Here is a 20,626-nt window from a genome sequence, read left to right as displayed (position 1 = left end):
GTGGGACAAGTTTCCATTGGAAGTGACAGATGTGCAGTAATTTCTGGCAGTGGATGCAACTACATGCTTAGAGGCAAAGAAAACAGTATGACAAAAACTAGTTTAAAGGAACTAGTCAGGGGTGTAAATCCACCTTTTAGCATATATGGTAATCAGCTCCTCATGCAGACAAGTTCTTTGGAAATTCTAACTCCATCACATATTCATACTGTGGTGAGACAAAATGTTGGTGCTCTAAAATGTTAAAGAAGAGATTCCCTTAACCATCAAGAACTAATGAAATAGAGCAAATACAGAAAAGGAAGGACACAAAGGACATTTTGGAAGGTTGTTCTACTGCCCCTAGGTCTGAATCTGGAAATGCCTTCCATCCATGTACGACTGATGTTTCTAACACTAATTTTATTTTGTTCTTTCCCCACAGTTTACATTTGTCTATATTCAGGTGAGTGAGTAACTACCTGTCTATTATTCCAGCAGAATACTCAGGTACAGGGGTAGTAGTCTCCAGCAGCTGTATTTTCGGACTGAGATGCAAGAGAAAAGACATGGGCACATGATCATTTCTATTGGGTAATGGGAGGCTGGGTAGCTGGGTATCAAAGTAAGTTGCACCAATGGTTCTTTGACTGGGGAATGTGCTGTAGGATCAAAACAGTTAAACAGTGCAAGCCATGCTGTGAACAGAGTTACACTTTTCTACAGGTCATATCAGAATGGCTTACTCCTCTTCCCAAACAGAACTAAGACTCATGCCTGCCAAGTGTGGCTGTTTGACACAGAACTGTATTGAACAAGTGAGCAAAACTAAAGAAACAAAATTCTGTAAGCGGACATTCCCTATCTACCCAAGCATCACCTTTTTGTCTGGTTTGTTTGGGAGTTCTTAACTGTTGAACTTCACTGACAGACAAAAGTTAACAGGGAGGATGTTTCTGTAGAATGCACACAGGCTATGCTCCTCTTTTCTACCCTCCTATCAGAGTGCTGTCACTCTTCCTGTCTGCACACTTCCACAACAGAGCTGCAGATCTGATAGGCCACTGATGGTCTGTGACTATTTTGAAAAAGAAGAAAACAAGAGCAATGTGGTGTGGGATAAAAGGTGGAGGAGAGCATCAGAACTACCTTCTGCTGAGGCTCTCCCACGGGGTTGTCCCATAGGTCCCTTCCCTTTCAATGAGGTGATACTTGACTGAGCACAGGGATTTTATGAAAGGAGCAAGAAGAAATAAACCCTATGCACTCCTCCAGAAATCCCATATGCCTTTGCCTAACAAGCTGAATAATTTCTTAATCCTTTTTTTGTCTCATTACTGCAAAAGGCTACAATTTTAAATCATTAGGAAGGCCATCTTGTGTTTTCAGCTCCAGCCTGTATGTCATGGAGTTTGTCCATGGTGTTTAAGCCGGTTCATGTAGGGCTTTTCCCCCATCCTCACCATCACCTCTCCCTTCCTTAGTGCTCTTTCTCAGTCCAGCACTGCCCTTTGGCTTTTACAGGTGTCTGCAAGGCACTCTTGTAGAGTGGGAAACTCATCTGGTAGCACACGCACCATATTTCTCTAGGGTAGTTTTCCTTCAGCCAGATCAGATCTGCCAGTGCAGTTTACCACATTCTTGCATGAAATTTGGACTGGCCCAAAGGAAAGGGTGACAGGAGTGAAGAAAGGTGACAGCTTAAAGTCAGCAGTGCTGAGGGAAGGAAAGTTCATCAGTCCATACCCTTAATGTCACTAACTGATTGTAGGCAGTCACAAATGTAGAAGTCAGTGTGAGCCTATTATTTCTGAGCTATTACCTTGACCCATTCTTTCTGAGGAAAACCAAACAAACTTTCAGGCCTTCCCTATAAATACATCACAGAAATAGCAGCAAGTTCACAAGCCCAGCTGTGAACATTTTCTTGAATCCCTCTTCCAATTAAGCCTGGTGGTGTCCCTCACAGTAAGTGTTGAGCTTTTCAGCAGGGTTGAAATGTGATGGTAAAGAGGATTTGGTCAGGTCTGCACAGCAGAGTGGGATGCATTTTACTGCCTGTGCACCTCCTGGGTTACTTAGGAAGAAGGCTGCCTCTTCTGCCCCCTGACAAGTGACCTCCAGTGAGGGGATGTCATTCACAACCCTTTTCCTCTAAGCCCTAAGATAAAATCTCAGTGCAGTAAATGCATGCAGTCACATACCTTGAGTCACATATCTATCTAGAGTAAATAGAATCTTGGTGACAGCCAAGATATAATGCAAAGAGCAGGCAGAGAATGAAAGACTGTAAACATTAATAACTCCTGCTAAGAAGCCAGGAAAAGGTGCATCAGACTTTGCAGCACCACTATGCTGGTTCAGGAATTTCTACAAGAAGTTTGGAGCAGAGCTGATGAATTTGGAGCATAGCTAGATTAGCACAGTTCATCATGGTTCGTGGTGAGCAATATTCAGCTGTAGTAGTAATAAGACTTCAGCTCCAGCATCAGGAGTAGGGAGAAACAGGAAGGTAGAGCACATACGTGAGATATACTTTCCTCTGTTTCTGCCCCCACTCCATCCCAAGCTTTGGACTCTTCCGTCCAAAATATATTCCAGAAAGATCCCCTCAGTCCCACAAATTGATCAGGTGCCTCATTCAGCAGATTATGCACTTGTTCACAGCCAATCTCTGTTCCAGGCATGGAAAAAAATAAAAGTGAGCAGGTTGTATAGCAAGTGAAGGAGACTGAAACTTCCCTCTTTTCTCCGTATGCTCCATTTATTCCTGCTGTGCGTCTCTTCATCTTTTTACCTTGCCAGCCCTTTCCTAGCTTCCTGGTTTCATCCTTCATAAGTGTGCAGGTATACCTGAGAGGGAGACAACCCAGGACCTCCAGGGTTAAAAAGATATCTTCCATGCTGGTTATGCAGAAATGACAGGTAAGCACTCATACATCCTCACAGATTATGGAATAATTACAGTTAGGCATTTCCCAGCCAGGATATATATACACATTGAGCATTCCACTGCTGTCCCTGAGAGCCTCCTATACTGTCTTGTGACCTTGAGTTATCCCAACCTCCAGGATCCCCAGAGGAACCGGGTATGCCAGTGGCAAGAGGTGGAGCTAGAAACTGGCCTTACACAGCTTTCCTTCCCCCTCACCTCGGACCCCATCCAAGGCTCCTACAAAATAGTTGTGCAGAAGAGCTTCTCGGCCCATGTGGAGCACTCCTTCAGAGTAGAGGAATATGGTAAGGAGACGAGATAAGGGCTGCAAGCAGGACTGACAGCAATGCCTTATACTGTAACCTCTCAATTTGGGATTTCCTGGGGATGGCATGGAGAAGGGAGGGACTGAATACACAGGCAATGGTGTTCAGAGGGGCTGACCCTGGAGGTCCTGAGTATCAGAGGTGGTTGCTCTTTTTATGGCATCTCTGCAGCCTGCCTGAGGTTCTATTTGCTCATAGTGCTCTTGGGAGTACAGGGTCTAACAGGCTTCCTCTGCAGGGCTCATACCACCAGTTTCAGTTGACTCTGTTTTAGTAATATTTCAGTTCAGCAGCTTGTTGCAAGCAGCACTAGCTACAGAGTAAGAAATGACAGCATTTTGGTGACCCTGTTTTGCCCCTCTCATCATCTACATCAGTTCTGTTTCTCCACTTGTAGTCCTCTGTCTTTTTCCTCTTCCCCCTTGTTTCTGCAAAAGCTTGGAAAGCATGTTTGGTAGAAAACTTCAGTTTGAAGAAGAGCACTCCACAAACATTACAAGAGGATGCAAACAGACTGATAGTAGAGGCTGAGTAAGGAGAAATGTGCTGCCCCAGGGAGCATTCTAACCCCAAGTTCTATACTGAAACTTCTCAGGTATTTGTAGGAGCGTACTCAGGCTAGGCTCTCTGTTTGATGAGACTGCTTGGCCTGTGCTCTGCACTCCCAGGTTCCCCCCAGCTGTACATGGAGCCCTAATGACTCAGTGCATTGCTCAGAACCTGCTGTTTCTGGAATATGCAGGGTTCAAATCAAAGAAGATTGTCACTGAGATCCATGGAGCTGTCTTATTTGGCTTTACATCAGGCTTGGTGGCTAGTATGAATGTGGTGAATAACTTGAACACAAACCCTGTTATTATAGGCTTCAGCCTGCCATGCTGACAGGTGGGCTGTTCCTCCTCCCACAAAGATCATTCTGAACATCCCCCAGAACCACAGATGTATGTCACTTTCTTAGCCTTACACTAACCTAATTGTTCTTTAGTTTGTTCTGCAGTCTTAGTCCCATGAATCTCCCCTGTTGCTAGTTCCCTTACAGTCTTTTGAGGAAATGTGCCCTGGGGTTGAAACATGGTGCTTTGCCTCCCATCCTAAAGGCAAATGTATGTCTAAACTGTATAACCTAGGGTTGTTTTCCAGTTCCTGGGCCTGGTTGTGTACCCCCCCCCCCCCCCCTCCGCTCTTATTTCCTTGCACTGTGAAAAAAATCTCAGATTCACCACCTGGAAGCAGTCCATTGAATGTCTCAGTCCAGTCCTGGAGCTGAGTAGTTGGGGGATCAGGTTTGCAGGATGAAATGTAGGAAAAGGAATGTAATATAATACTTAGGAGCAAAATATGTCTTTTCCTTGCCACCCTTTATATTAGGCTTTATTTCTGTCTTGACCCTTTGAAAATAAAGACCTGAGAGTCTGTGTCTAGATTCAAGAGAACGGTATGGATGCAGAGGACAGCTTCACATGCTACATATTACTGAGCCTAACAGTAACAAACAGTTGCTGTTGGGATCTCCAGAACAATAACAAACAACCAAGTGAAACAATCATTCAAGGTGTTTCCATGTGGTAAATTACAAAGGCTGTGAATGTGCTGCAAATTACGAACACAATACACAGGACTATTGTGTCTTGAATGGGCATATGTAAGGGATCTACACAGCTGTCTGAGATCACTGAGCATGTGCTGCAAATAAGAGAAGGTAAGGACTACAACTCTCCTTAATTCCCTTTGAATGCAAACAGTGGTGAAGGCTAAGAAAATCTAGTGAAGGGGAAGCAGGGCTGTGCTGAAGACCCCAGAAAGGTGATGGTTCACATTAAGACAATCCAGGCTCTGTGTCTGGGTTGCTGTGTTGTACACAGCTCTCCTTCACTCTTCTCATACCACACTTTCTCCAATCTAGTGCTGCCCAAGTATGAGGTCCTGGTGAAGCTGCCCAAGATGATCACTCTTAAGGACAAGGAGCTTCCAGTGTCTGTCTGTGGTCTGTGAGTCACCAGAGCAAATCTCTTTTGCTTATCCTTCACTCCTCCTTTCTGCTGAGGTCTGAAGGACAGCTGGGGAAGGGTTTTCATGCTTTTCCCAGACATCCCATGCAGCTTTGTTCCACCGTATTAATCCTGAACCTGCTGCTTGGCCTGAACAATCAAAATGAAAGGTCTTCTCTGGGCTTCTTGAAAGATAATGCCAAACAAATCTGCAGCTCTTTCATATCAGTTTACTGTCTTTTTCTGTCTTTGCATTTCTTCAGTTAGAGTTTCTCTGCCAACCCTGAACCCTCAAATACTCAGAGATGTCAGGTCAAATATCATTTAAACAGGTGGTACAAACCTAGTGTTCTCATTTTTAACTCATAAATTGTTCCTCCAGAGCCCCTGGTTGGTTTTCTACTTCTTCAGTGAACCCTCAGCAGTTTGTGATACAAGGATGCTCTTGGCTGAAGTGATATTCTACAATGTTTTCCTGCATTGCTGCAGAGAGCTCCCACCTGGAGCAGGTTATAATAGATAATGGAAGAATCTCAACATAGAAATTATGGAAATGTAGTCACTAGAATCATTAAAATATATATTAGTCAGCCTTCAAGAAGAAATATTTGGAAGTCAGACACAAAAGTCTTTCAGGAGAAGTGTCTGAGTGTGACTCTGACTGATTAACGCTTTGTCATTGCAGGTACACTTATGGAAAACCTGTTCCTGGCTTGGTTCATGTCCAAGTGTGCCGGAAATTCTCCCGTTCTGCTTCAGATTGTTACGGAAAAGAAGCAGAAGCTGTGTGTGAAGAATTCACTAGGCAGGTGAGTCCCAGTATTAAAGTAAAGGGGTCTTTCTTATGGGTAATGGCCAGTGTTGTCTAAAGGAAGCCAAATCTGTAACTGTTGGGAGGCAGTAGGACATCAGAGGTAATACCCTGTCTGGGAAAAAGTAGATGTTCTTAGAGGAAGGCATTTTTAAGACTTGAGTCATTGAACTGGAAACAAAACCCATGAAGAAAACCCCACAGCTGAAACCCTAACCCCATTGAAGCTAATGACAAATCTCCACTTAGCACCTGTGAGGTCCCTGCTATGGATCACCAAACTGAAAAAAGAATCTGTGAGACAATTTTGCAACTGTGGGAGGGACTGGCAGGGAGCATGAGCAAAGAGGATGAGGAGAAAGCAAGAAGGTGGTATTGTATAGGGATCAAATACAGTAGAGTGGAAAAACACAAAAAACTAAGGTAGGAGGGGGTTAGCAAGGAAACCAGTGCATGCTTTGTAGAACTGAGTGTCAGCTACTTCAGAGAATACAGAAAATGTGTGGATGAAACACTAGAAAACAGGCTGTAAACAAGTTCTCATCTTGGAGACAACCCTAGAACATAAGGCTGGGATTTCCTTAACAAAAGTTAAGCATGTTAGGTTTGGAATATCTGTTCCTGCCCCACAAGGCACCAGATTTGTTCAAAGAATTCCAAATTTCTCTCCAATCCCCTGTTTAGGCAGATGCTCGTGGGTGTATTTCTAGTGTAGTAAGAACCAAGATATTTCAACTCCAACGCCGGGGATATGATATGAGCATTGAGGTACAAGGCAAGATCACAGAAGATGGCACAGGTATGTATCACATAGGGATGGCAAAGTGGTGGCAGACCATGAGAGGGGAGGGTCTGGCAAAGATAAGGAAGGTGGAGTAACCTGTCTATAAATGCTGTTATTCATAATAATCTCTCTTTACTGTGCTCTGTCTCAGGAATAGAGATGACTGGAACAGGCTCCTGTGGAATCACATCCGTCATGAGCAAAATCAGCTTTGACCTTCTGGACTCTCAATACAGACCAGGGATCCCAATCTTTGGGAGGGTAGGGAACTTAAGCAACCCTGGACAATGAGTGTCAAAGCAAACTCACAAATGCACAATCACCTCAGATGGAATAGCAATGTGTGCAGATGACATGGTCCACCTCTCAGAGGAATTACTGAAGTCTGGGGACTCTTAACAGACACATGGCCCTGAGCCTCCTGGCAGTAAGCCTGCAAAAGACTAGAAGGGCCATCGTTCTGACACATGAGAATAACATCAGAGAGGAGCAAACATGGGCTAATCCAGGTGCAAAGGTTGACCACAACAAAGGTAGACATAATGACCTCATCAACAATGGCACAGTCCCACAGCTCCCAAGCAGGCCAGAGTTGAGGAGGTGTGAGTAACAGGTTCCACCAACAGCCCAGTGACCACCAGACAATATGAGGTGATGAGTCAGGGCTGAGCTCAACCAAGGAAGTCCAGTTAACCAGATGGGAACAACACGAGAAAGAACTGGGTGTAGGTCTACCTCCAATGTAGCTTTAGTGAAGGATTGGAGCAAGGCACAAGCCTGAATTCAACGTTTCTGAACCAAGAGGAAGATGGTATGTGGTGGAGGTCCCAGAGGAGGTCAGCCAAGGGAATTAAAAACTACTGAGGAATTTAGGGCCCAGACACATAAATTCCTTGGACCAATAAGATTGTTTTATGGAAAATTTTCTCGGTTGCTGCCTCAGACAACACAGAGCTCACCTCAAACATTCCCACATTCATGTCTTCTGTTCTCTGCAAATAAACATCCTGCCTAGCAAGGAAGAAAAGAAGGAAGAGGCAGAGGCTTTAGGACTTGGGAGTTGTTTGCTGTTTTTAGTCTAAAACCTGAAGTTTGTTTTTGTTGTTAGGTGAAGCTGGTAGATGGCACTGATGCTCCAATTGCCAATGAAACCATCATGATTTCTGTGGATGGAGACAGATACAAAGGGAATTACACTACAGATGAGCAGGGACAATCGTGGTTTTCCATAGACACTACCACCTTCACACAAGCCTCCCTGGAAATCCGAGTGAGTGGCAGAGATAGGGCAGGGGAACTGGGGTAAGACTATGCCTTTCTGATCAGCTGGGGGAACACCTACCCATGTTTTTTTTTCTCTTTCTGCTAATCAGAAAATGTCACAAGTTTCTTCACATGTCACCTCTCTTCTGTCTGTCTCCTGTGCATGTTCTCTGCCGTTGTCTTAGAATGGGAAATATAGAATGTATCCAGAGTTTTCCTGTGGATTTTCATGTGACTTGTTACGTGGTTTTTGTCATATATAAACATTTATTCTTCTTTATCAGGCTGATCATAAACCTGAGCTGAACTGCTATGACAGTGACTGGATCACACCTTCATATGAGCATGCCATGCGTAGATTAAGTCGGTTTTACTCCCCCAGTAAGAGTTTCCTCAAAATTGAGCCAAAGCCTGAGACATTAGGTTGTGGCTCCCCCACGGAGATCCGGGTGCATTACATCTTCACACCAGAGGCCATAGGAGAGCAGAAGAAAATTGTCATTTACTATTTGGTAAGAATTATTTGTGCTTAATTTGACCTATGGTTACAGAGAGCATAGTGACACATACAGCTCTCAGCACTTCTATATGGTCAGTCCTTAGCCAGTGATGATAGGGAGAGTTTGAAACAGAAAGTGTGACCTGTGACAGGGGGGTTTAAACTCATTTCTATAATGTTTCTTGTGTTGTCTTCAATGTACAGACATGGTTAGGGTGTACCTGCTTTATTAAGAACATAAGAGAGACGTAATGCTGGTGGAGAGAGCACAGTCTTGGGCACAGCCATTCAAGGCTCATTTCATAATACTTCATTCCCAGTTTTTCCAGCTCCAAATTCTGGTCCATATGTGGTCACAGCCGAGAAACCAGCAGCCTACAACAAAGAAGGACAAAGAGCAGGAGGAGGAAAGCTGTCTCATACTCAGTTTTGTCCCTTGGTAGTCATCTGACTACTGAAACAAAAGCAACAGCTCTAACTACCATAACAGAAAAGCCCAATAAGCTTAGAGCATAGGCTGTATGTCAGACAATGATGGAAAGTTTGGAATACCACAGTAATTGGAACAGGCTATAATGTGCTGCCACTGAGAACTGTGAATTGGTTCATTTTGAGGGGCAGAAAAGAGACAAAGAGAAAAGAGACACTCATCTGTGACCAATGATCTGTCAGTTCACTTGGGAGAACAGGAAGAACCAGGTGAATATTTAAATAGAACTTTTCCTCCTAAGTTTGTTTTTCTGGTTATCTCATTTAATGACTCTAGCAGAAGAGATGAGAGCAGCCTTGGAGAGATAGAAGAAATCAGTGGAACAGACCCTCCTGTTCTGATGGATTGGACAAAACACTGGGGACGGTGCTTAGACTGACATTACAAAAAAAAAGAGAATAGAACATGTGTTAGAGATGTCCATATGCTTATTTTCAAGACTGCTAACAATAAATTGAAGCACAAGATTCCTATTTATCCCTATAGCTTGGGAAAGCTGGTTTTAAGAAGGTATATATAAATCATGCAACAAAATAAAGAGGGAACATGTATTTCCATAGGTGTGGATCCCACATCTTGAAATTAAAATATGGTTCTATGGAATAGATATCCTATGTGGAAAGTAATTGTAAAGCCAGGTCTGACCATGAGGAAACACTGGTCCTCCTAGGAGTGAATATTTCTGCCTCCAAAGACACAGTAAATTCCAGTCTGGCACTTGCTTAGTATTTTCTTGGTTTTGTTCAGAGTTAGCAGTGCTATTCATGTTCACACTCTACAGTTAACCTAGTGAGTATTCCTTTTTCTTCCCTTCAACACCAGTAGCAAAATTACAGAAAGGCTTCTCTGTCACACAGGTGATGGCCAGGGGAGGCATTATGTTAGCAGATACCTATGATCTGACTGTGAATCCTGGAAATGGTGAGCAGAACTTTGCATTTTAGCATCTTTGATGAGAATTTGGGGGTTGTATAAAAGCATTTAATGTCTGAATTGAAATTCATTCTCAGAATTAAATCTTTTAAATGAAGTGATTTGGGTTAGGTTTGTTTTCTCTGAGTTCTGTCAGGTCCTAGGTTTGTTTTCTCTGAGTTCTGTCAGGTCCTATGCTTTTGACAAGAAAATTTTAGAAAATTCAACAAAAAGATTTTCATAACATTTGATTCTCAAACTAATTTTGCCCTGTTCAGACTGTGGATGCTCACCAGTGTTGTGAGACTCATATGTACAGTGAGAAGAGAGCATGTCTCCTTTTCTTTCTCTCCATCCCTTCTTTTTATTTTTTGGTCTTGTGTCACCCTTGTAAGCATGCAAATACACACATACCTATATTCTAACCAATACATTTAATTTTATTCAAATAAATGTCCAAGAGTTACACATTTCAGTAACTGGGACTGGCTATGATGCATCTTTGAAAGTCTTGATGAATGATACCTGATGGATATTTTGGAAGTGTATGAGAAGGTGCATAAACAGTGGGTGTAAACAGTATATGGAAGTAAAAGATCTTGGGTGTTACATGTTCATAGGTAGTTCTGCATCCTCACTAGTAGCAGTGACTGAGCTAACACTGGCTAACATCAAGAGATGTTCTATTACCTTGTCCAGATTGCTCAGGCACAGCTAGAACAGAGGGGCATTTTCCATGTGATTCAAGTGATAGTTTGGTGTTCCAGCTAAATGCTTGCTTATCAGTAATTTCAAAAAGTTTTAGCCAGTCTGCAACCCTGCCTGATGCCACCTATTACAGCAGTCCCTTATTTCTATGGGTTTTGTAGATGGCAGAAGATCTTGGAGTTTGAGAAAAAGAAAGGGGTTGGGAACATCAAGAAATTATGCCAGATGCTAAATTGGGAGAATCTAGAAGGCATGTTGAGGCCCACCAAACTCATTTCGTTTGGCTGTTATATGATCACTGTCTGAATGCACGTCTTCAGCAACAGCCATAGACTTTAGTCATATATCAGTCAGTATTCCTGCCCCTGCTATCTAAAAATGTTCAGCACAAGTGAACTTGACTTATCTGAGGAGGGCAAATGTGCATACTGAAACTTCTTGTACATTGCTTAGCTGTTTTTCTCTTTGTTAGTTTATGGGACATTTCAGTTGACCTTCCCTGTTGAGGCAGCAATTGCTCCCCTGGCACGGATGCTTGTGTACACCACTTCACCCAGTGGGGAAGTCATTGCCAGTTCAGCAGATTTCCAGGTTGAAAGTTGCCTCCCCAATAAAGTAAGTATAAGCCAGGGTTTATGCAGCCATGTTTGTCTTGTGGCCAGTAGTTGAGTTCTGAGTTCCATGGAGGCAGAATTCACAGTTGGTTCATGAAATTGTCTGACCAGATGTTGACTGAGGATTAGGGATAGAAACTCCAGAATAGGTTACTAAGCCATAATTATAAAAAGTAGAGCAAGAGAGAATAAGAAGGAATCACTGGCCATTATTAGTTATACTAATCAAAGCTGAATATATATTGGAATGTCAAGGCACTAGGAGAGCTCAGTTTACAAGGCTGGATGCTTCAGTATGATAGCATCTAACAGCATCTGGAAATGTGTCTGCTTTAACTTTCTTTTGGAATTGCAGGTCAGATTGAGTTTTGCACCCAAGGAAGGTCTTCCCGCCTCAAACACACGCCTGCAACTCCGCACCTCACCGAGGTCCCTGTGTGCACTCCGTGCTGTGGACAAGAGTGTTCTCCTTATGAAGCCTGAAGATGAGCTCTCTCCCAGCTCTGTAAGTCTTAGATATTTCTGGTAATGAGCAAGTATGAGAACCAGCAAAGTACCTATTGACACCACTATAGACATGGGGCCATGTATTTTTATAGCTGCATTTACTACACTTCTGTTTAGAAGCTGGCTTTTATCAGTGGAGTGTTAGGTATTGTCTGTGTCCCTATAAGTTCTGACCTGCAACATTTTCCCTGATTCTTTGTGTTTCTCCAGGTGTATGATCTTCTCCCAGTGAAGGAAATCCATGGTTATAGCTTCAAGGACTACTACCTGGAAGAAGACAACATAAATCCTTGTGTGTCACTTGACAACATATTATTAAATGGATTTGTCTACATACCCATTTCTCCTGACGGTGAAGGTGATGCCTATGACATTCTCAAAGTAAGTGTCAGCCTTTCATATTTCTTTGATTTTCCTTTTTGGAATTCAGTCTCCTCACCTGTCCTGAAAGGCTTTTCAATGAACTTTGCAGTGAGCTTGTTAACTTCTATATGCAAGACAATAGCCAGGCCCAGGCCTTGCACCTACATAGCCCACTGCTGGTACCTGAGTGCTTCTCTGAACCATTAAAACTTTTAAAGGTCTCCTCATTGCTATTAGAGATACTCACAAATTGACTCAAGTAAGGAAACAGTCCTGAAAGTGACATCTGGTACCATAATATTAGAAACTCTTTCTCAGTCATGCATATTCTCTATCTGGTGTAGATAAGTCTTTAATAAAGTGACAGCTACTTTGATAACCCCCAAACCGACCTGTACCCATCTAAAGAGTCCTGTACAAGAATTTTTGGGTACCCTCAATCCGGTGCTTCTCACCTGTCATTTTCACCCTCGCAGATGTCCCCACAGTAGACTTGTGGCCTTAGCTTTCCAAAATCTGATCATGCCAGGATTTAGCCTTAGGATGAGTGGGTTCAACATCTGCATTGAACCAGTCTATCTGGCATTTATATACAAGCCTTTGTTATTCTGATTGATACCAGACTTAGATATGTCTATTCTTTACATACTAGAAATAGTTTATTTTCAAGTGTGTTTGCATATTTTTTGTTCTTTCTCTTTGTTTACCAGGAATTGGGCTTAAAAGTCTTCACTAGCAGCAAGATCCATAAGCCTGAAATCTGCCAGCATTACCCAGGACACATGATGGAAAGGAGTTACAGTGGTACTAGTACCTTCTTCATTTTACCCCCCACACAGCTACCTAAAATTTATGACTCCTATTTCTTTGAATATTAATTATGCCAGGCAGATCAGATTATGTTCTGATATGAAGACCTAATTCAGGATCACTCTTTCCCGGACTCAGTCCTGAAATATGAAGCTGATCAACCTCTGCTTCCTTATCCCCAGCTAGACAGCTAGTACCTGGCTGGAGCTATGTGTGCTTGGTGCCTGCAATGCCAGCAGCAGCAGAAATCCTGTAGGCACTAAAGCAGTCTGCCAGCAAAAAGTAGTGGCCTTTTTTTCCCTCAGATGTGAGTCCAGCTATGGAAACCTTAAAAAAGGAGTCTCTATTTCTAGGTAGTCACATTCCAGCAATAACTTAAGGAACTACTAGGGCAAAAGTGGGCCAAGACAAATAAGAAGGTAGTACAGTTCTGTGGGCAGAGGCTGAGAAATTTGGCTCTGTTCCCCGCAATCCATTCATGTGATTAAGAGTCTGGGTAGGTCATGTCACTTCTCTGCAACTTCAGTGATTGTGAAGATAGAATAGTATCACCTTTTTTATCTGGTTAGTTCTGAGATTAGAAAGGCCACATAAAAAACTTGCCTATTCCACTTCTGGTCACTTGCTTACCTGGTGCAGTTTCCCCGCTCCTATTAAAAAAATTGTAGCTTTTTGTCTGGTGATAGCTTCTAGCCTTCTATTTATAACATATCAGATCTTTGGGTTTGAAATGCAGGATTTGTCTTCAAAGCATGGCCTGAGACAGCTGGCTGCTTTGAGAAGACGTAAAAGTCTTCTAAGGCTGAAGGAAAGCCTTTCATAAGGCACAACACTATGCAACGCTGGCAAAGTATCAGGGTTCCTTTGCTAACGGCCAGAGGTTCAAAGACCCATATTAATCTGAAAAGAAGCTTAGATAGAGGAAGGGAAATCTAAGTGTGACTTCTGTGTCTGGTCATGTCTATTCTTCAACCAAATTTAATAAACCATATGCAACTACAATATCTGGAGTCAGTAAGTTCCATGTTTGACTCTATATTGCAATAGAAATGTACCCTCAATAACATCATTATACATGGCTCTTTTGGCACTGCTGGGTTTGCTGGCAGTGGGGGGAATGTTCAACCCCATCCAATCTCTGTCAGAACAGCTGTAACATTAGGAAAAATGAGATATTGAGATGACAACAGAGAAATATATCTGTTTCCATTGGCCAAGGTTTCAAAGCTGTTCTTTCAATTGAAAAATTTTAGCTAAGAATAATCACTGCCTGGAAGGAAAGTATCCTTGTGATTCAGAAAGGAGTCTGACGTGTCTTTTTCTTTCTTCCTGTCCCTGAACAAATTTACTCTAGTGACTGCATTGAATCTGCTTGAAGATTCGGACTATGAAGTAACAGAACATATGGTTACTGGCAATCCTGTGGAGACTGTCCGGAAGTACTTCCCTGAGACATGGATATGGGACGTAGTTACAGTGAAGTAAGTGTTTATGTCAATGCAGAGTGTGGTCACTGGGGCAAAACCTCTAGTGATACTTAAGCCTCAGTGGAAGTATCAGTATTCCAGTAGGAGGGGTATTTCTAGTAGACAGAGGGATTTTTCAAGGTCACTAAGAATAGGATGCTTTCGGGGAACACGCAAAAGCCAGTGCCCATATGGAGCTGGTCAGGAGTTTGCTGTCAGCAGGTGTTGTTCAGTAGGCTGAGAAAAACATAGAAGATCCCCAGAATATAACTGAAATCTTGTTCTCTGTCGTCACCAGCTCTGAGGGAAATGCTGGTCTAGATGTGACCATTCCTGACACCATCACCGAATGGAAAGCCAATGCATTCTGCATTTCAGCACACACAGGCTTTGGCCTGTCCCCGACAGTGACCCTCAGAGCCTTCCAGCCCTTCTTTGTAGAGCTCACCATGCCCTACTCTGTAGTGCGTGGCGAGTCCTTCATGCTGAAAGCCACAGTTTTCAACTACCTGGCCACCTGCATCAGGGTAAGACACACACACAATTTCACTCAGCCCAACAGCTTAAGGAATACAGTGGGCCTTTATAACATAGTTTCCCCAAGACAGATGACTTGTCTCTGACAATAATTTCATATAGGTGTACTTCTGTATGTGTTCTTGGTGTATTAAATGAAGGGGAATAACAAGGTGCTTGGTGACAGCCAGCATGGCTTAACTAGGGGGAAATCCTGCCTGACCAATTGGGTGGCCTTCTATGACGGGACTACAAAAATGATGGACAGGCAGTTGATGTCATCTACCTGGTCTTGTTCAAAGCATTCGACACTGTCCCACACGACATCCTTGTCTCTAAATTGGAGAGACATCAGTTTGATAGGTGGACCACTCGGTGGATAAAGAACTGGCTGGATGGTCACACTCAAAGAGATGTGGTCAATGGTTCAATGTCCAGCTGGAGATCAGTAATGAGTGGTGTCCCTCAGGGATCGGTGTTGGGACCAGTCTTGTTCAACATCTCTGTCAGTGACATGGACAGTGGGATTGAGTGTGCCCTCAGCAAGTTTGCCGATGACACAAAGCTGTGTGGTTCTGTTGATACACTAGAGGGAAGGAATGCCATCCAGAGGGACCTTGACACACTTGTGTGGTGGGCTGATGCCAGCCTCATGAAGTTTAACCATGCCAAGTGTAAGGTCCTACACCTGGGTCAGAGCAATCCCAGGCACAGCTACAGGTTGGGCAAAAAGGAAATTCGTGGTAGTCCTGCGGAGAAGGACTTGGGGGTGTTGATCAATGAGAAAATGAATGTGAGCCAGCTTCAGTGTGCACTCACAGCCCAGAAAGCCAACCGTATCCTGGGCTGCATCAAAAGAAGTGTGACCAGCAGGTTGAAGGAGGTGATCCTGCCCCTCTACTCTGCTCTCGTGAGACCTCACTTGGAGTACGGTGTGCAGTTCTGGTGTCCTCAACATAAAAAGGACATGGAACTGTTGGAACAAGTCCAGAGGAGGCCACGAGGATGATCAGGGACTGGAGCAGCTCCTGTATGAAGACAGGCTGAGAAAGTTGGGGCTGTTTAGCCTGGAGAAGAGAAGGCTGCGTGGAGACCTCATAGCAGCCTTCCAGTATCTGAAGGGGGCCTGCAGGGATGCTGGTGAGGGACTCTTCATTAGGGACTGTAGTGACAGGATAAGGGGTAATGGGTTAAAACTTCAAAAAGGGAAGTTTATATTGGATATACGGAAGAAATTCTTTACTGTTAGGGTGTTGAGGCACTGGAATGGGTTGCCCAGGGAAGTTGTGAATGCTCCATCCCTGGCAGTGTTCAAGACCAGGTTGGATGAAGCCTTGGGTGATATGGTTTAGTGTGAGGTGTCCCTGTGCATGGCAGGGGGTTGGAACTAGATGATCTCAAGGTCCTTTCCAACCCTAACTGTTCTATGAATCTATAATTCTATGTTTTTCTGACAATGTTTTGAAATCAGCATTTGATTCAGAACCTAAAGCTTTGTTGCTGAGGCCCCCAGCTTTGTCATCACAGGTTAATGTGATTGTCCCGTAGAAATATGAAACTTCAGTTATCCACAGACCAAAGAGTCATTGCATACCCACATAGAAACTCTAGGTTCACAAGGGTGAATACCTGTGTTTAGTCTTCCATATGATCTCATATAAACATCTCACAAAGTATCACATCATATTTGCTTGAATATGTAGACTGTGTTTTATTGCATCTGCCCCTAAGACACTGAGCAGAGAGAATTAGATAGCTTCACTATTCTTATCTGCATTTTTTTACCAACAAAAAAGTGATTAGTCTTTGAGTTTGAGAGGTTAGACAAACAAAATACCAATTGCCTTTGCTCATTTGTTCATAAATATGATTTTATTCTGAAAGGAGTGAAGCTGAAACAAGGAGGGGCACTGATCCAGCCATTCCAGTGCACTCTCATTTATTTCCCTGTATTTCCTGTTTTGTTTGCAATTTTCAGTTTCCTTATTCCATTCTCCCTTGTTCCTTACTAGGTTTGGCACTGCTAGAGTTTTACCTCTTCACCTGACTAATCATCAGGGGGATTTTCAATTCATGGCTAAGTTTGTAGTCACTGCTTTGCCTTTACTCACACAACTTGCCCATGTTCTCCATTTTCCCAGAATCCATTTCCAAGATACCCATCCTGTTCATTTCACTTACCTGCCCAATCTCTTACAATTGTACCCACCTCAGTCTTTTACCACTTTATCACCCAGTTCTTGCCCTGCAATATCAGTAAGGTTTTCAGTCCCACAGTATAACCAGCTCCACTACACGTATCTATGTATAGCACTGTGTCCTGTACCCTAGCTTCTCTGCAATTCAAGCCTTCATGACACCTCTCTGTACAAATGGCAGGTCAGTGTATCTCTGGCTGAATCTACCCATTTTCTGGCTACACTAGTAGAGAAGCAGGAAGAATCCTACTGCATCTGCATGAATGAAAGGAAAACTGTGGTTTGGACAGTAACACCAAGATCACTAGGTAAGAAGCTGAACAACAAGAAAATGCTGGGATGAGATATTTGTGGATGGCATCAGATCTTTGGTGTGAGGAGCTAGGTAACTCCAAACCTATCTGGAAGGATCTTGTCTATGCCAGAAGTGAGAATTCCAGCCCTGAGGTTGAAACACTACACTAGGATGTGGCATCCAGGTGCCAAACAAACTATCTAAGAGTTATGTGCCATCATTTTTTTAACATTTGAATAGAAGTTACAAATTCCCTTAATGCATGCAAAGCACTAAGACGTCCCTGTTATGGAGCTCAGAATGTCTCAGCTGAATGTGCCTGGGTCTGAAATATCTTAGTCAAAGCTTGCTTTCTCTAAAGCCTCACAAAACAAGACTGATTTACAAGACCTGCCCCTCCACTACTCTTCTTGCTGATGGATTAGCACCTGCTGGGGTGACCATCACAAAGGAGGTGGCCTGCAAGGCTGCAGCTGGATCAAGATAAAACACTGTCTTGAGTTTAGTTCTCCTCTTGGAAAAGCTTCTCTGTAAAGCCCCGGAGTGCCCAGCACAGACACAGACCTGTATGTCCCTGGAACTGCCCGGCAGGGCTGGCTAACCCCTGTTTCCTCCAGGGCTGGTGGAGTTCTCAGTGAGCACTGAGGCCCTGCAGAACAAGCAGCCCTGTGGGAGTGCCATCGTGGAGACTCCTGAGAAAGGGAGGAAGGACACAGTCATCAGACAGCTGCTGGTGGAGGTATGTGGGCTGCTGAGTTTCGTGTCATAGAAAAGTAGTAATAATTTCATGCTCCACTGCAACAGTTGTTGTATGAGAGGGGCTTTCTGTTTTAGGCATGATAGCAGCAATAATGGCTTGTGTGACTGTTGCTCTGCAGATTTTTATAAAAGAAGCATTGATAAATCTCACAAAGGATGTAACTCCTAATGTTCCCATCTCATAGTAAAAGCAGGGTATTACACTACATAGTGGGACAGAAATAATAAGGCAGGCAATAATGACAGATTTGTTCCAGACACATCATCTGGGAGATAAATGAGAGCTCCTTGGTTTTACCTGTAATAAATCACAGGGCTAGGTTGTAAATGGAAGACTTTCCAGAAACATTATACATCTCCTTCAGCACATGTCCACTACTCTGGAATATGGAACAATCGCCAAAATCTACTAATATTTCCAGACAAAACTACCATCATTGTTCTGAATTGGTTTTATTACACTCTTAAAATTCTTCAAGCAGTATGAACTTTTTCTTTTTTCATTCTTTTATATTTTTTCCTTAAGCAGTGTTTTGCAATGATAAAACCACAGTTTTTTCCCATGATAAATAGCCAGTTATAATATTAATCCACAGTATGAGACTCCCTGTGATATTAATAGCAAACCAAGAGTACTAGCTCACAGTTTAGTGAAACCTATATAATAAAACATGCCATAATATTGTCAATCCTTTGCATAACAGGAAGGAATAATCATATTTAATAAAAATTAAGTCAGGAGTAATATAGTAATTTATGACATTGCAACTTCTACTTACATTGCAAATATTCCAATTTTCAGTAAGGCAGAGCTAGGATCCATGTAATACATAACTTCATAATATGTTTCGCTAATCTGAATGTAATTATGGAACAACCCTATCTGTTTGGCTTCTATTTATTTATTTATTTATTCCCTCATTTACAAATTAATTTGAATGTATAGTGCATTTTATGTATCACGGCTTGAATAATATTAACATTTCAGGAAAACTTCCTAATTTCATATGTGCCCTCAGGAAAAAGAGTGTTTATTTTGCTCTTTCAAGTGTGCAGTTCTGGTGTCCTCAACATAAAAAGGACATGGAACTGTTGGAACAAGTCCAGAGGAGGCCACAAGGATGATCAGGGGACTTGAGCACCTCCCATATGAAGACAGGCTGAGAAAGTTGGGGCTGTTTAGCCTGGAGAAGAGAAGGCTGCGTGGAGACCTCATAGCAGCCTTCCAGTATCTGAAGGGGGCCTGCAGGGATGCTGGTGAGGGACTCTTCATTAGGGACTGTAGTGATAGGATAAGGGGTAATGGGTTAAAACTTCAAAAAGGGAAGTTTATATTGGATATACAGAAGAAATTCTTTACTGTTAGGGTGTTGAGGCACTGGAATGGGTTGCCCAGGGAGGTAGTGAATGCTCCATCCCTGGCAGTGTTCAAGACCAGGTTGGATGAAGCCTTGGGTGATATGGTTTAGTGTGAGGTGTCCCTGCGCATGGCAGGGGGTTGGAACTAGATGATCTTAAGGTCCTTTCCAGCCCTAACTATTCTATGATTCTATGATACTGGAAGATAAGAACTGTACAGTCTTTTCTCTCAGATGTTGTGGGAGTAAAAGTAACTGACTGAGCATTAAAATGACTTCTCTTAGGGTGTCTGAGAGATTACTGGTTTTATCCTGCTATTGTACTGAGGTAATTAATCTACAGCAAGCCTTGACTGGATAGAATGGGAGATTAGCATCCAAGGCTGAACAACTAATTAGCAGGAGTGGATACAGTGTAACTTGCTTGGAGTTGCATTGTCCCAAACACATGGATAACAACATCCCCTGCAGCAAGCAATACATCCAAGGGAGAGAGAAGGGAGTATGCCAGAACCCATGGAGTGTCCTCTTGCCCATTGGGAAATCAGGTCTTACTGAGAGCTATTTGGAAAACAGGATGTTTTCTCACCCAGGAATTTCTCAGCTGGAAAGGAAAATCTTTCAAATAGTTACAGTTTACATGTTTTAATCTCCTGTTGAAATGTTCAAAATCAAACAAAACAATGGATTTCTCAATTGCACTTCAAGATGACATACTGAAACACACAAGAAGATGCCTTTTTGAACTAAAACATTTAGCTCTGTCATAGTTTATCCTAGAAGCTTTCCTTTTTGTTTTTGCCCTATTTTTTTGATGTAGAAAGGATCTTTTTAATCCTTTCCCTGTCACTACATTGTATTTTCACAGTGTGAGAAAGTGAAGGTAATAATACATTGTCTACATGCTGGAAAAAGAATTCAGCTAGCAAAAGTTTGGAATTTTTCAAAACAATGGGAATTCTCCTAACTGGAGTGCAAAAAAAAAAAAAATTATGTGGGGATCCAGCTGAAATAAACTCTGACAAAATATGTTTTCTAGTAAATA

At 42.7% G+C, this 20,626-nt stretch overlaps 1 protein-coding gene across 1 annotated transcript in view; it reads left to right on the top strand.

Moving 5' to 3' along the window:
* The window catches only part of LOC101879663 (alpha-2-macroglobulin), a 41,698-nt gene that overhangs the window by 8,300 nt on the left and 12,772 nt on the right, over positions 1 to 20,626 (top strand). The window contains exons 5-21 of the mRNA XM_034062789.1: positions 425 to 445; positions 3,051 to 3,219; positions 5,144 to 5,228; positions 5,914 to 6,037; positions 6,724 to 6,838; positions 6,975 to 7,084; positions 7,932 to 8,093; positions 8,371 to 8,598; positions 9,933 to 9,996; positions 11,168 to 11,310; positions 11,665 to 11,814; positions 12,027 to 12,197; positions 12,890 to 12,983; positions 14,344 to 14,470; positions 14,754 to 14,982; positions 17,351 to 17,477; positions 18,082 to 18,203. Of these exons, the coding sequence (XP_033918680.1) occupies positions 425 to 445; positions 3,051 to 3,219; positions 5,144 to 5,228; positions 5,914 to 6,037; positions 6,724 to 6,838; positions 6,975 to 7,084; positions 7,932 to 8,093; positions 8,371 to 8,598; positions 9,933 to 9,996; positions 11,168 to 11,310; positions 11,665 to 11,814; positions 12,027 to 12,197; positions 12,890 to 12,983; positions 14,344 to 14,470; positions 14,754 to 14,982; positions 17,351 to 17,477; positions 18,082 to 18,203 (2,241 nt within the window). The remainder of the gene's footprint in view (positions 1 to 424; positions 446 to 3,050; positions 3,220 to 5,143; positions 5,229 to 5,913; positions 6,038 to 6,723; positions 6,839 to 6,974; positions 7,085 to 7,931; positions 8,094 to 8,370; positions 8,599 to 9,932; positions 9,997 to 11,167; positions 11,311 to 11,664; positions 11,815 to 12,026; positions 12,198 to 12,889; positions 12,984 to 14,343; positions 14,471 to 14,753; positions 14,983 to 17,350; positions 17,478 to 18,081; positions 18,204 to 20,626) is intronic.

The sequence above is a fragment of the Melopsittacus undulatus genome, chromosome 5, assembly GCF_012275295.1.
Source record: "Melopsittacus undulatus isolate bMelUnd1 chromosome 5, bMelUnd1.mat.Z, whole genome shotgun sequence".
NCBI lineage: Eukaryota > Metazoa > Chordata > Aves > Psittaciformes > Psittaculidae > Melopsittacus > Melopsittacus undulatus.
Note: the sequence above shows the minus strand (reverse complement) of the source record. Positions and strands in the feature narration are given on the sequence as shown.